This window comes from Oryza sativa, chromosome 1 (genome assembly GCF_034140825.1).
Source record: "Oryza sativa Japonica Group chromosome 1, ASM3414082v1".
Taxonomy (NCBI): domain Eukaryota; kingdom Viridiplantae; phylum Streptophyta; class Magnoliopsida; order Poales; family Poaceae; genus Oryza; species Oryza sativa.
This window is the reverse complement of record NC_089035.1, coordinates 9,644,207-9,656,137: the sequence shown is the minus strand read 5'-3', so window position 1 is coordinate 9,656,137 and position 11,931 is coordinate 9,644,207. Positions and strand designations below refer to the sequence as shown.

The 11,931-nt window shown below is 41.5% G+C and overlaps 1 protein-coding gene across 2 annotated transcripts; it reads left to right on the top strand.

The window, feature by feature from the left end:
* The first annotated feature begins 4,224 nt into the window (after positions 1-4,224).
* LOC4324438 (protein argonaute 4A-like) lies at positions 4,225-11,760 on the top strand. 2 transcript variants are annotated; one of them, XM_015765588.3, is made up of 24 exons: positions 4,225-4,321; positions 5,230-5,262; positions 5,914-6,147; positions 6,240-6,445; positions 6,540-6,761; positions 6,880-7,016; positions 7,121-7,218; positions 7,327-7,424; positions 7,565-7,727; positions 7,811-7,927; positions 8,010-8,117; positions 8,217-8,279; positions 8,369-8,482; positions 8,599-8,764; positions 8,843-8,955; positions 9,049-9,186; positions 9,544-9,674; positions 9,795-9,860; positions 10,040-10,103; positions 10,227-10,338; positions 10,428-10,501; positions 11,082-11,176; positions 11,265-11,296; positions 11,389-11,760. In XM_015765588.3, exons 3-24 carry the CDS (start codon positions 5,926-5,928, stop codon positions 11,562-11,564), a joined length of 2,715 nt encoding a protein of 904 aa, XP_015621074.1. In that variant the 5' UTR covers positions 4,225-4,321; positions 5,230-5,262; positions 5,914-5,925; the 3' UTR covers positions 11,565-11,760. The 2 variants fall into 2 exon arrangements, with proteins under 2 accessions (XP_015621074.1, NP_001415038.1); NM_001428109.1 differs by having other exon boundaries at positions 5,225-5,262.
* The last annotated feature ends 171 nt before the right edge of the window (positions 11,761-11,931 follow it).

Sequence of the window (11,931 nt, the reverse complement as noted above, 5' to 3'; positions counted from 1 at the left end):
TAGGTGAAACATTTTTTTGTGGAACAAAAAATAAACTAAATTCTCTTAATAGAGGGTTTCCAAAATATGTGGATAATTTATTGCAACGGCGCGTTCCACTGCAATATTTGATCCGTACACAGTGAAACATCATGAGTACACTAGCTGAAACATTGTAAAACTACTAGTTGAAACATCAAAAGAAACCACATGCAACATTAAAAAAATCAATAAAAAATTAAAATATTTTTTTGTCGAAATATAATCATGTGTGGTCTTGTTGTAAAGATTTAATTGTAACGAATTTAGTGGTGCAATCAGATCGTAGATTAGATAAATAGTTTACGATAAAAAAAATCTTTTGAATAAATAAGAAAAGAAAAGATTCTTTGCATGCTGCAGTGGCAGACAGCGTCCGATTTTTCTCCACCCCGTCGGTCGTCCGGTGTGAGCATTTTCGTTTGCTAGGATGTCAGGTTCGACGAACAAGATAGAGATGGGAGGGGATGAAGAAGAAGATATGGGTAATTTGGTCATAACATCTTGGAAAATATGTTAAAGGGGCAAGTAGTGGTGTATAATGGATAGATGTGGAATTATAATGGCATGAATCCAAATAGATGAATATTAATGGCATATTTCAAAACTATGATATTTATAATGGCATGGTTCCAATTAACCCCTTTTTTTTTACCTAAGGTTTGCATTGGTTGTCAAATAATTCGACTACCAAGATTTATTGGAATCATCAATGGTATGATGGTGGTTATGCATGGGTTTTGTTTGGCTGGGTATTTTGAATCACCTCAAATGTTGGAGGAGCTAGAAGATGACAAGTACAAGGCTTTCCATCGCAAAACATCGTTGAGTAGTCAGTGATCGGTACTTGGATCATGTCATTCTTAAAAATCTTGTTTTGCTATCTATCATAAATAAATAGGGGGGATAATTTTGCATATATAAACTTTTTGCAAAAGTCGAAAATCATTTACCATCCCTACTATTCAAACTCTTCCACTTTACGGCTCTCAACTAATACGAGATGATTTTGATCTACATGGCATCCTAGCAAAAAGGATTAAAAAAATCACGTGGGAATGTGGAATCCACTTAACATTGTGTCTTCCCTTCTTCCTCTCATGCTCTCTCTCTCTCTCTACTCCCATCGTCCCATTGTTAGGTGGATAGGCGGGTACTCTCTCTCACTAACATATGGGACCTATGCTTGAGGAGCTCTCAATGTCACCCAATTGCCGCTTGAACCTCTTACATTCTCCTGCTGCCTTTGCACACAATCCATCTTCGCCACCATTGAGATAGTTCCTTTGACCTCTACTATTTGATGACTAGAACACCACCATGAGCTGGTGTCATCGCATCTGGCTTAACCGCCTCATGCTCTACTCTGGTTGCTACTCTATATCCACCGAACCTTCAATCGAGACCATAATACCGTCATAATTTATTCCGCTTCATCAATCTCTATGTTGTCACATATGAATAGATAAGTTCACGAGGTTGATATTTACTCTATGGTGCACTCACTAGAGCTCGTTGGACCACCGTTAGTCAACGACTAGTTGGAATCATCGTGTTGACTTTGACATGCAAGTGAACACGTGTGCACCACGTTGACATAAAAGAAAGATTGATAGCATTTAGCTATGTGAGATTTCGATAAGACGGACCGGGATTTCCACGTGTTAGTTTAGTTTAGCGATATTATCATATTGCATATTTGTCGCCGAAATCTCGGGGCAAAGAATGGAAGGGTTAAAATGCAACCTTCAAGGCCCATTTGGATCCTATAAATCAGGGTAAAAAACATCATTTTCGTGATCCATCTGTCCAAGGACTCTAATCCTCCTTTTTCCATGCACTGCGCATCGAGATCACTCTATCCTCCACACCTCTTCCAAATGCACGCCGCCGCCGCCGCAATCTACTTCCTATGCACTACGCCTACGTCTTTGTCGATGTCCGGGCATCCTTCCCTCACTCTACTGTCTATTGGAACTCTATTTCTTTATCGACGGCTCTAGCCTCAAGCTCCGATGGTGCTCCAAGGCCTCGGGGTTAGGCCATCGTATTCTCCTATATTTTGGCATGACTCCATGGTCGTTGATCCTTAGATCCATTTTTAAGAGATGTTTAGATCCATGGGTGGTGTGACATCCTTCGTGAAACAACCAACATATCACATCACTGAATGACGTGCTAGATCTGATGTGCACCGTGCAACAATGGGGACTGATCGATGACATAAACAAATGCGGTGGAGGTGGTACGTTATGATTGTTGTGGTACGTTATGATTGTTGCTTACACTAGCCTCTATTCAATTATGCTTAGGTTGATTATTTTGCTTTTGCAATTCTAGATGGCACTGAAAAAAAAGAATTTAACATTTGAACTGAACTTCATGGTTTTTTTCCCTAAATTATATTAGAAATGAAAATGAAATCCATTTATCAAAATTTTAGATCCAAAATGGGCCTAAAAGAAATTGGGCAAATGCATACTAAATCTATGCCATCTTATCTAAATGTCTACATAATTAATCACCCTATCTAATATCTTCTTTTTTTCCTACTAAATGAGTTCTATCCACAAAAGTTAAGAACAATGAATTGCTGACGTCAAATATGTAATACCATTAGTCTAATTAAAAAAACTAGACTAATATTAGTTATAATTAAATATTCACACAATTACCTTCCAAAAGAGTACTCATATACAAAAGTAAAAAAAAAAAATTTAGAACCCACCCCATCTGCGCTTCCACTTCATCCTCCAATTATTCAAATTTAAAATCCTTCCCCATTATACCTCTCTTTCCACAAACACCCCCAAAACTCAAACATGGAATCTGTACCAAAATCACAGCCTGACCAGGGTTTGACTTACCGCCGGTAACTGCGCAGTTACCGCGGGGGTATGGTAATATAAATACCGCGGTAACCTCCTTAAATTCAAATAAATTTAAAAAATAATTTAAATTTTTGATAATTTTTACACGGTTTCATACGGTTTTTCATGGTTATCACGCGGTAACCGTGCTTACCGCCGGGGCGTGGTAACTCCGGCCCGGCGGTGTGGAAAACCATGAGCCTGACACCCAACCCCCCAAATGTGGCAATTGTAGGACAGTAGCATGGTTGGCAGGTGTAGGGTTGGCCACCATTGAAGAAGGAAACGCACCGGCCCAGCTTTCGCCTCGCCCTCTCTCCCCCCTCATCAAAAAATCCTTTGCGAAAACCAGGCCAGACAACACGCAGAGATGCAGCCACCGCTCGTACTCCCTCCACACCCCGCGTTGAATGCGCCGCGTCCACCGTGAACCGCGGAGACGGCTCGGATGGGAGGGCCGCTTGGGACCCACGTGTCGGTGGGATGGTGTTTGGTAGGCTCGGTCCATGGGCCATGGCCCATGGGCGCGGGTTCCCTCGCTCGCGCGCGTGCGGGGCAGCCTTTTCTGGTGGAGGAAGCGAAGAGAAGAGAGCCGAGAGGGCGTGGATGCCCGGGGAGTTTAACGGCTCGGGGGACGGCGTGAATATCCGACGGCTGGGATTGCCCGCGTGGAGGCGACTCAGCCGTCGGATCGTTCGAAGCTTCGGATTCCTCGCCCCCTCCCCCTCCGTCGGACTTAACGCCGTACGCAGCGGAGGATGGGTGGGTGGGCTCCACCGCTCCATACGGCGAAAGTGTCGTTGTCACGTCTACCGTGAGCGCGGAACTACCCTAGGCGAAACGAACTGCTGTCACTTACAGGTGGGCCCAGACCTTCCCCCGGGGCCCACGGTGAGCGAGTACGTGTCGCCGCCGGGATACCATCGGCAAGCTGGAAAGAAGGCTGACTGTTCGGCATCCACAGCCACACAGGTCGATGACACGTGGGGCCAGAAACCCTCGTGGTCCATACGTCAGCGATGTCCCAGCAGTAAAGCGGATGGTTTCGGTTGGGTAGTGGAGGAGAACACGGGGGTAGAGGGGGGAGAGCCCCGGGGGTAAAAGCGTCATTCCAACTGGGCCGTCGTGCGCGCGGGGGCCATCTGGCCCGTCCACGTGTCGCCGCGCATCCCCGTGTGCTCGCGGGGGACACGTGTACGTTCCCGATCCACCCCCGTGCCACGGTGGCGCGGGTGGCCTCGACGAGGTCCTGCGAAGTGCCGGTTTTACCCTTCGTCCCCTGCCGCTGCGTCTTCTCCTCCTACAAGAGAGAGAGAGAGAGTGTGTGTGGAGAGGCGAGGCGTTCGAGTTTCGAGAGGAGGGAGGGGGGACAAGGAGGAGGAGCGCACCACCCTCTCGGAGAGGTCGCCTCCGTTCTTGCATCGTTTTCTTTGGTAAGGCGAGGAGTCCCGCTTTTCATTTTGGGTGGAGGGAAATCTAGGGTTCTTGGCGGGGGGGTTTTTGCAGATTGGATTGTTGTGTATGCGGGAGCGGTTGGGCTTGTGTTGTTTGGTGCGGTTCTTGGTGGTGGTGGGGTTTTTCGGGGAGGAGAGGAGGGCGGATTCCGTGGGGTTTTACCGTGGAAGTTTCTGTTCTTTTGTGTTCTTTTGCGGTTTTCCTCTGTTCTTGGTTTAAAGATCGCTGCATTTTGATGCATTCTATTAAGGAGTTTGATTTGGGGTTTTCTTTCTTTTTTTCCCCTGATTTCGTTCGTTCTTCGTTGCGTTGTTCTCGGGGCTTTTTCGTCTTTTGCCGTTTATGGTGGTTTGTTTTAGATGTTTTTTTTGAAGATTTATCCGAAACAGTGTTTGTGCGATTCTTTTTCATTTTTGCGTTCTTTCTTCGTTTGATATTTCTGGTCCTTGTTGTTTTAAACCTTTATTTTTTTTGTTTGGGAGCACCTCCTTTTGATGCTTGTTTTGGTGGATATCTGCCTGTGTAGTTTTGTTAGGGTTTAGGGGTTTTTGGGAAGGTTTATGATACTGATCTTGACTGGGAAAAGAAGATTTGCTGATTAAGAAAATGGCTAAGTTTCTTGTACTTAAAAATGGGTAGGTTGTGTTTGTTGTAGTTTTGAAAGTCTGTAGGCTGGATAGACTCTTCTCCTATCTTTTTGGAAGAAAAATTAAGAAAATAGTTTTCTAATTTTGCTTTTCTTTTCTTTTTCTGGAGGAAAAACTCTTGACCCAGAGCATTTTCATTGTCTGGTATCTGTTAGCATGGGTTTTAGTTTCCTTTCCTTTTCTGTTTTGATTTACCTTGTTAATTGTTGAATGAGTTATGTATTTTGTGTGCAGGATAGGGCAGCGCTTTGACAGCTTTGGGGAGTTAGTCGGTAAGTGTACTACGCTCTTAATTTGGCTATTAATTAATGTTTTAATCTTTGTGAGTTGACTAGGAATTTTCTATAGTTGTGGTCTCACTCTCAGTAGTTATACATATTTTTTTTGCATGTACTACTAGTTTCTCAGGCTTTCTTGTTAATGTTGCAATCGTCTGACAAACGATTAGTGTCTTTGAATACATTGTTAAAAACTGGAGTACCATTTTAATGTAGATGGCAAACAAGAAGCTTAGTTGTTTTGGCACCGGTTGACCCTCGAAGTAGTAGTAACCTCAGGTCATTCTCAGTATGACAGTGTATTTAAAGTGTACTGGCAAACTCATGTAGGTGTGATAAGAGTTTGGACTTGAACGGTGACTTGAAACGTTTGTTGTGTGTTCTTTTGTGTGCATATGCAACATGGCAGACTGACTGACATAACGTTTGTGTTAGCATATTACTATATTATGCTTTTAGTTGAATGTTTTAAACCTTGTGGTGTCATAATAATTTTCTTGTATTTTACGATTTCATTTGCATGCAAAATATATTAGTGAGACCTAGGGGTTTTCTGTATGATTCTAGTTTTGAAGATTGATTTAACTTGTTATATTCTAGTCTGAGAGAAGTGTTTATTTAGTTGGCTTTTATGCTCTATTTCAGAGAAGTGTGCACATGGAGTCCAACAGTGGTGAAATCGAGGAGTTGCCACCTCCCCCACCTTTGCCACCAAATGCTGAGCCAATTAAAACTGATGATACAAAAAAGTTATCAAAACCTAAGAGGGCCTTGATGGCTCGCTCTGGTTGTGGCAAAAAAGGGCAGCCGATACAGCTGCTGACGAACCACTTCAAGGTTTCACTGAAGGCAGCAGACGAATTTTTCCATCACTACTATGTTCGTCTCTAGCCCTTGTAACAGTTCTTTATTTTTCTTCTTTGAGTTCCTTTTGTTCATGTCTGATTGCCACTACTGCTTGAGTTACACAGGTTAATCTGAAGTATGAGGATGATAGACCAGTGGATGGAAAGGGCATAGGTAGAAAGGTGCTGGACAAACTCCAGCAGACCTATGCGTCTGAGCTGGCAAATAAAGATTTTGCATACGATGGTGAGAAGAGCCTGTTCACCATTGGTGCTCTTCCTCAAGTGAACAATGAGTTCACGGTAGTTCTGGAAGACTTCAACACTGGAAAGTAATTATCTATCTCAATTCTTTCTGCTACTTTCAATGATGCCAACATTTTTTACTTCAACATTTTTTGCTCACATAACTTCCAATGCTATTAGGTCATCTGCAAATGGTGGCAGCCCTGGCAATGACAGTCCAGGAAATGACAGGAAAAGGGTTAGAAGGCCATATCAGACAAAAACTTTTAAAGTTGAGCTGAACTTTGCAGCAAAAATTCCTATGAGCGCCATTGCTCAGGCCTTGAGAGGCCAGGAATCTGAAAACACCCAAGAAGCAATTCGTGTTATTGATATCATATTAAGACAGCATTCCGCAAAACAGTATGTTTCCATATCTTTTGGAAGCCCCTACTTTGCAAATATTCTAGCTATATTGTTTAGAATGTTTAACATCATGGCTGATTTGCATTTGTTCTTAACTTTTCCTTTTTTTATGCAGGGGTTGCCTTTTGGTTCGCCAATCCTTTTTCCATAACAATCCTTCAAATTTTGTTGACTTGGGTGGTGGTGTGATGGGCTGTAGGGGATTCCATTCAAGCTTCCGAGCTACACAGAGTGGACTTTCACTCAATATCGGTAAACGATTGCTATTATGGCCCCAATTTCATATTTTGTATGTGGTCACATGCACGCTGTAGCTGATAATACATGTTTGCATGTTGCTGCTTTAACTTGTGCAGATGTGTCCACAACGATGATTGTGAAACCTGGTCCTGTGGTAGATTTTCTACTTGCCAACCAGAAGGTTGATCACCCAAACAAAATTGACTGGGCAAAGGTATTATGTCGTCATTTCACTGAGTAAAACAATAATTTAAGAATGAATGACAAGAACAATGTGAACCCTTTGAGATGACTGAATTGTATTGTTAACACAAATTTGTAGGCCAAGCGTGCTCTGAAGAATTTAAGGATAAAAACAAGTCCAGCAAATACTGAATACAAGATTGTTGGTTTGAGTGAGAGAAACTGCTATGAACAAATGTGAGCTTGTTCATGTGTTGTTTTTCTTATATTTTATATTGTTGTGTGCCTGGATATTTGACGTTTTTGCAATTGCAACTTTGGTTTTTTATGTACTTTGAGAAATAGCTTTATTTACTTAGCTACACATAATTATCTAGGTTCACTTTGAAGCAAAGAAATGGTGATGGTGAACCTGAAGGTGTGGAAGTATCTGTTTACGAGTACTTTGTGAAGAATCGGGGCATAGAGTTGAGATACTCTGGTGATTTTCCCTGTATCAATGTGGGGAAACCAAAACGGCCAACTTATTTTCCAATTGAGGTAATTGTTTTCCTTAATCCAACATAAATATTTTCCAATTAACATCCTTTGCTGATTGTGGTGAATGTTCCTATGCTTGCTAGCTCTGCTCTCTTGTGCCTTTGCAAAGGTATACCAAGGCTTTGAGTACACTACAGAGGTCTTCGCTTGTTGAGAAGTCCAGGCAGAAACCTGAAGAAAGGATGTCAGTTTTGTCTGATGTGAGTTGCTCCTCTGTCAGCTTAAGAGCTGATGTACCCCTTTCCTGACAGAATAATCAAATCATCAATGGTGAATTTGCAGGTGCTGAAACGCAGCAACTATGATTCAGAGCCTATGTTGAATTCTTGTGGTATTTCAATTGCTCGAGGTTTTACACAAGTTGCTGGCAGGGTGCTGCAGGCCCCCAAGGTCAGTCAGAACTGTCTATGCTGCGTTTTTTAATTAACCCTTTGCTGTGTTCTCTTATTTGTATATGGTTTAGATCAATTGTATGTTTTTCTTTGGCAGCTAAAAGCTGGAAATGGTGAAGATCTTTTTGCACGTAATGGGCGGTGGAACTTTAATAATAAGGTTAGTGTCTCAGTTCTACTCCCACTTTACTCTTTAGACTTCCATGTTGTGATACATATTGTAACTTCTGTTATATCTTTTTTTTACAGAGGCTCATTAAGGCTAGCAGTATCGAGAAATGGGCAGTTGTTAACTTCTCTGCACGGTGTAATATTAGGGATCTTGTCCGAGACATCATCAAGTGTGGTGGCATGAAAGGAATTGTAGGTTTTTCTGTTTTACTCAAAATGTTGCATATTTCATCAAATGCAATTCCCTCACTTTAGTGTTGCATGTTTCATCAAATGCGATTCCCTCACTTAAAAGACTGGCTTTGCAGAAAGTAGAAGATCCATTTGATGTCATTGAGGAGGACCCTTCAATGCGACGAGCTCCTGCTGCAAGAAGGGTAGATGGCATGATTGACAAGATGCAAAAAAAGCTTCCTGGACAACCAAAGTTTCTGCTCTGTGTTCTTGCTGAGAGGAAGAATTCAGATATTTATGGTCAGTTACACTAAGATTGTGCTATGCCTATTCAAATATGCAACCCTTCTATGGCATTCACATGTTCTTCTCTAATAGGGCCCTGGAAGCGGAAATGTCTTGCTGAATTTGGGATTATTACACAATGTGTGGCCCCTACTAGGGTCAATGATCAGTATATTACAAATGTACTGTTAAAGATAAATGCAAAGGTTTGTGGATTTTCACATCCTTCCTTCTCTCGCATTGTACCATTTTATATCTGGTCTGGTCAGCACTAACATTTTTGCTTGTTTATTAATCAGCTTGGTGGCTTGAACTCCCTGCTTCAAATTGAAACATCCCCTTCCATTCCTCTTGTATCCAAGGTCCCGACAATAATATTGGGAATGGATGTTTCCCATGGATCACCTGGACAGTCTGATATACCTTCAATTGCTGCGGTAAGTAAACTTTTCTAATTTTCTGCACTGTACCAGAAACGAAAAGCTTTACTATACTTAATCATTAGAGCAAGTTTGATAGTTTAGAGCTTAGAGAGCTAACTACAAGTTAATAAGTATAAACCCATCTTGGCTAATATTTATAATAGATTAGCTATAAGGTTGCCTTTTTTCTCCTCTCTCTCACTTGTATATTTAATACATCTATCTTGGAGCATGTGGAGAACTAGCTCTTTCATTAGAGCCAACACATAATTTTTCTGTGTCTTTCTCCACATAAGCTTATAGTGGGCTTATAGTCCACTATTATTCTTGCTCTTACCGGTCCTTAATTCTTAATCGTTAACCTTTTTTTAGGTCGTTAGTTCTCGTGAATGGCCTCTTGTATCAAAATACAGGGCTTCAGTCCGTTCTCAGTCACCTAAGTTAGAAATGATTGATGGACTATTTAAGCCACAAGGAGCTCAGGAAGATGATGGCCTCATTCGGTAAGCAATTTTATTTGGACCGTGATGCAATCCTTATAACTTTGTGGCATGTTCCATTGTTCATTAAATTCTCCCAGTGCTAATGATATCTTCTGCCATTTGTGCTGGAAATTATTTCAGGGAGTTATTAGTTGACTTCTATACCAGTACTGGTAAACGTAAGCCTGATCAAGTCATTATCTTCAGGTCAGTTACTCTTTGAAAGCTTCTCGTAAATGCCATTAATAAGCTTCAGTGAAATACCTGAATGCAGGATTGTAAAAGCAAAACTTAAATTATGGACAATGATTACTTTGTGCTTTGACTTAACTGGTTCTTTGTGTAACCGTTTAATTTTTTTCACTTATTTGGTGCTTTAAATATAGGGATGGGGTCAGTGAGAGCCAGTTTACCCAGGTGCTGAACATTGAGCTGGATCAAATAATTGAGGTATTGTTCATTATAACTTTCTGTTCTATTGTTTTTAGTTCTTTTTTATTTTGTATGCAAGACTGCAAGTATCATTACTATCATCAGCTGCACAATCACTTTTGTATCCTTAAATTGTTGCAGGCATGCAAGTTTCTTGACGAAAACTGGTCTCCAAAGTTTACACTGATTGTTGCACAGAAGAATCATCATACCAAATTTTTTGTGCCTGGATCTCAAAATAACGTTCCTCCTGGTAATCCCATTGTTCGATATGTTGTGTCAAAACTTGCAATTGTACATCCTTAATCTAATATCTAATGATTTGAATGATGTAACTTTTAGGTACTGTTGTGGACAACGCAGTCTGTCATCCAAGGAACAATGACTTCTACATGTGTGCGCACGCTGGAATGATTGTAAGTATCGTCTTGGTGTATTTTATCGGGGTTGGCTTTAATTGGGTCACGTATAATATTCCACTTTCAAGGTCGATTGTTTAGGCAAGTCTTTCATATTAAAATTAAGTTATTGATACATGGCACTTGTAGGCTGTTGCTTTGTTCAATCCTTGCCCTGAGTTTTTTATCCTTCAAAAGTGATCTAGATTGATACTTACCATGATCCCATCAGGCCAAGCTTTGTACTCTTTGTACATAAATGTTTGTACGTGTCATTGATGAATTGAATCAGTAACTATTGACGGTTGATCAGGAATGCATTGCTACAGCTGGTAACCTAACTAATGTGCAACTTCTGATTTATGTTGGATGAATTAATTCATTTATCTTGGGTGCTTTATGCAACTTGTTTTAATTATGCTATAAAACCATCTTGGCCAGCTGTAGTATTATTATGTGAATTTCTTTATAGCCTAATATCAGAAATTTCTATAGTTTTTTTTTGTGTGTGTTCTCTGTATGAAGTTTCACTCCTTTTGCCAGTCCCTTTTTTTTGGTCCTACTTGAATTGATGGTGGTTGTGCCTGTGCTGTATTAGGGAACTACAAGGCCTACACATTATCATATCCTTCATGATGAGATAGGCTTCTCTGCTGACGATCTTCAGGAGTTGGTCCACTCCCTTTCCTATGTGTAAGTTTGATATATGCCATGATTCCTTTTTTCACTTCTTGGAAACAGACTTGTTCTGACATCCAAATGCTTGTTTGTACCCTTTCAGCTACCAGAGGAGCACTACAGCCATATCAGTCGGTAAGTGGGCAATACCTGGTTTAGTGATTGATGTTTGCTTCGAACTTGCATGCCAGTGTTTATTTATTCATCTTTATCTTGTTTCCTTGCAGTTGCACCCATTTGCTACGCGCATCTCGCTGCTGCTCAGGTCAGCCAGTTCATCAAGTTCGACGAGATGTCGGAGACGTCGTCGAGCCATGGTGGCCATACCTCGGCGGGCAGCGCTCCGGTGCCCGAGCTGCCTCGCCTGCATAACAAAGTCAGGAGCTCCATGTTCTTCTGCTGAGCAGCCGCTTGGCTGCTATGTTATGGCCTGAACTTGTGGATGTTTTGGTAGTCTTGTTTATGTCGTGTTTGTTTAAGTACCAGCTGGGGGGTGGATGTTATTAGGCTGGATGCCGCACTTCTGAACCTGTTAGGATAACTACTGAACCTGTCCATCTTAATCGCAGCTTGTTCCATGCTCTGCTTTGCTGCCCTTATGGGTTGGGTTGCCTTTTTTCTTTTCGATTTTTTGCTGAATTTTGCTTGCATCCGTTGGAATCAGCTCATGTTTTCTTGGAACCCATGTAGCCGTGTACTCCCTCCCTCCGTCCCAAATTTTTGACAGTTCGTCTTATTTAAAAAAATAATTACGCATAAAGTATTAATCA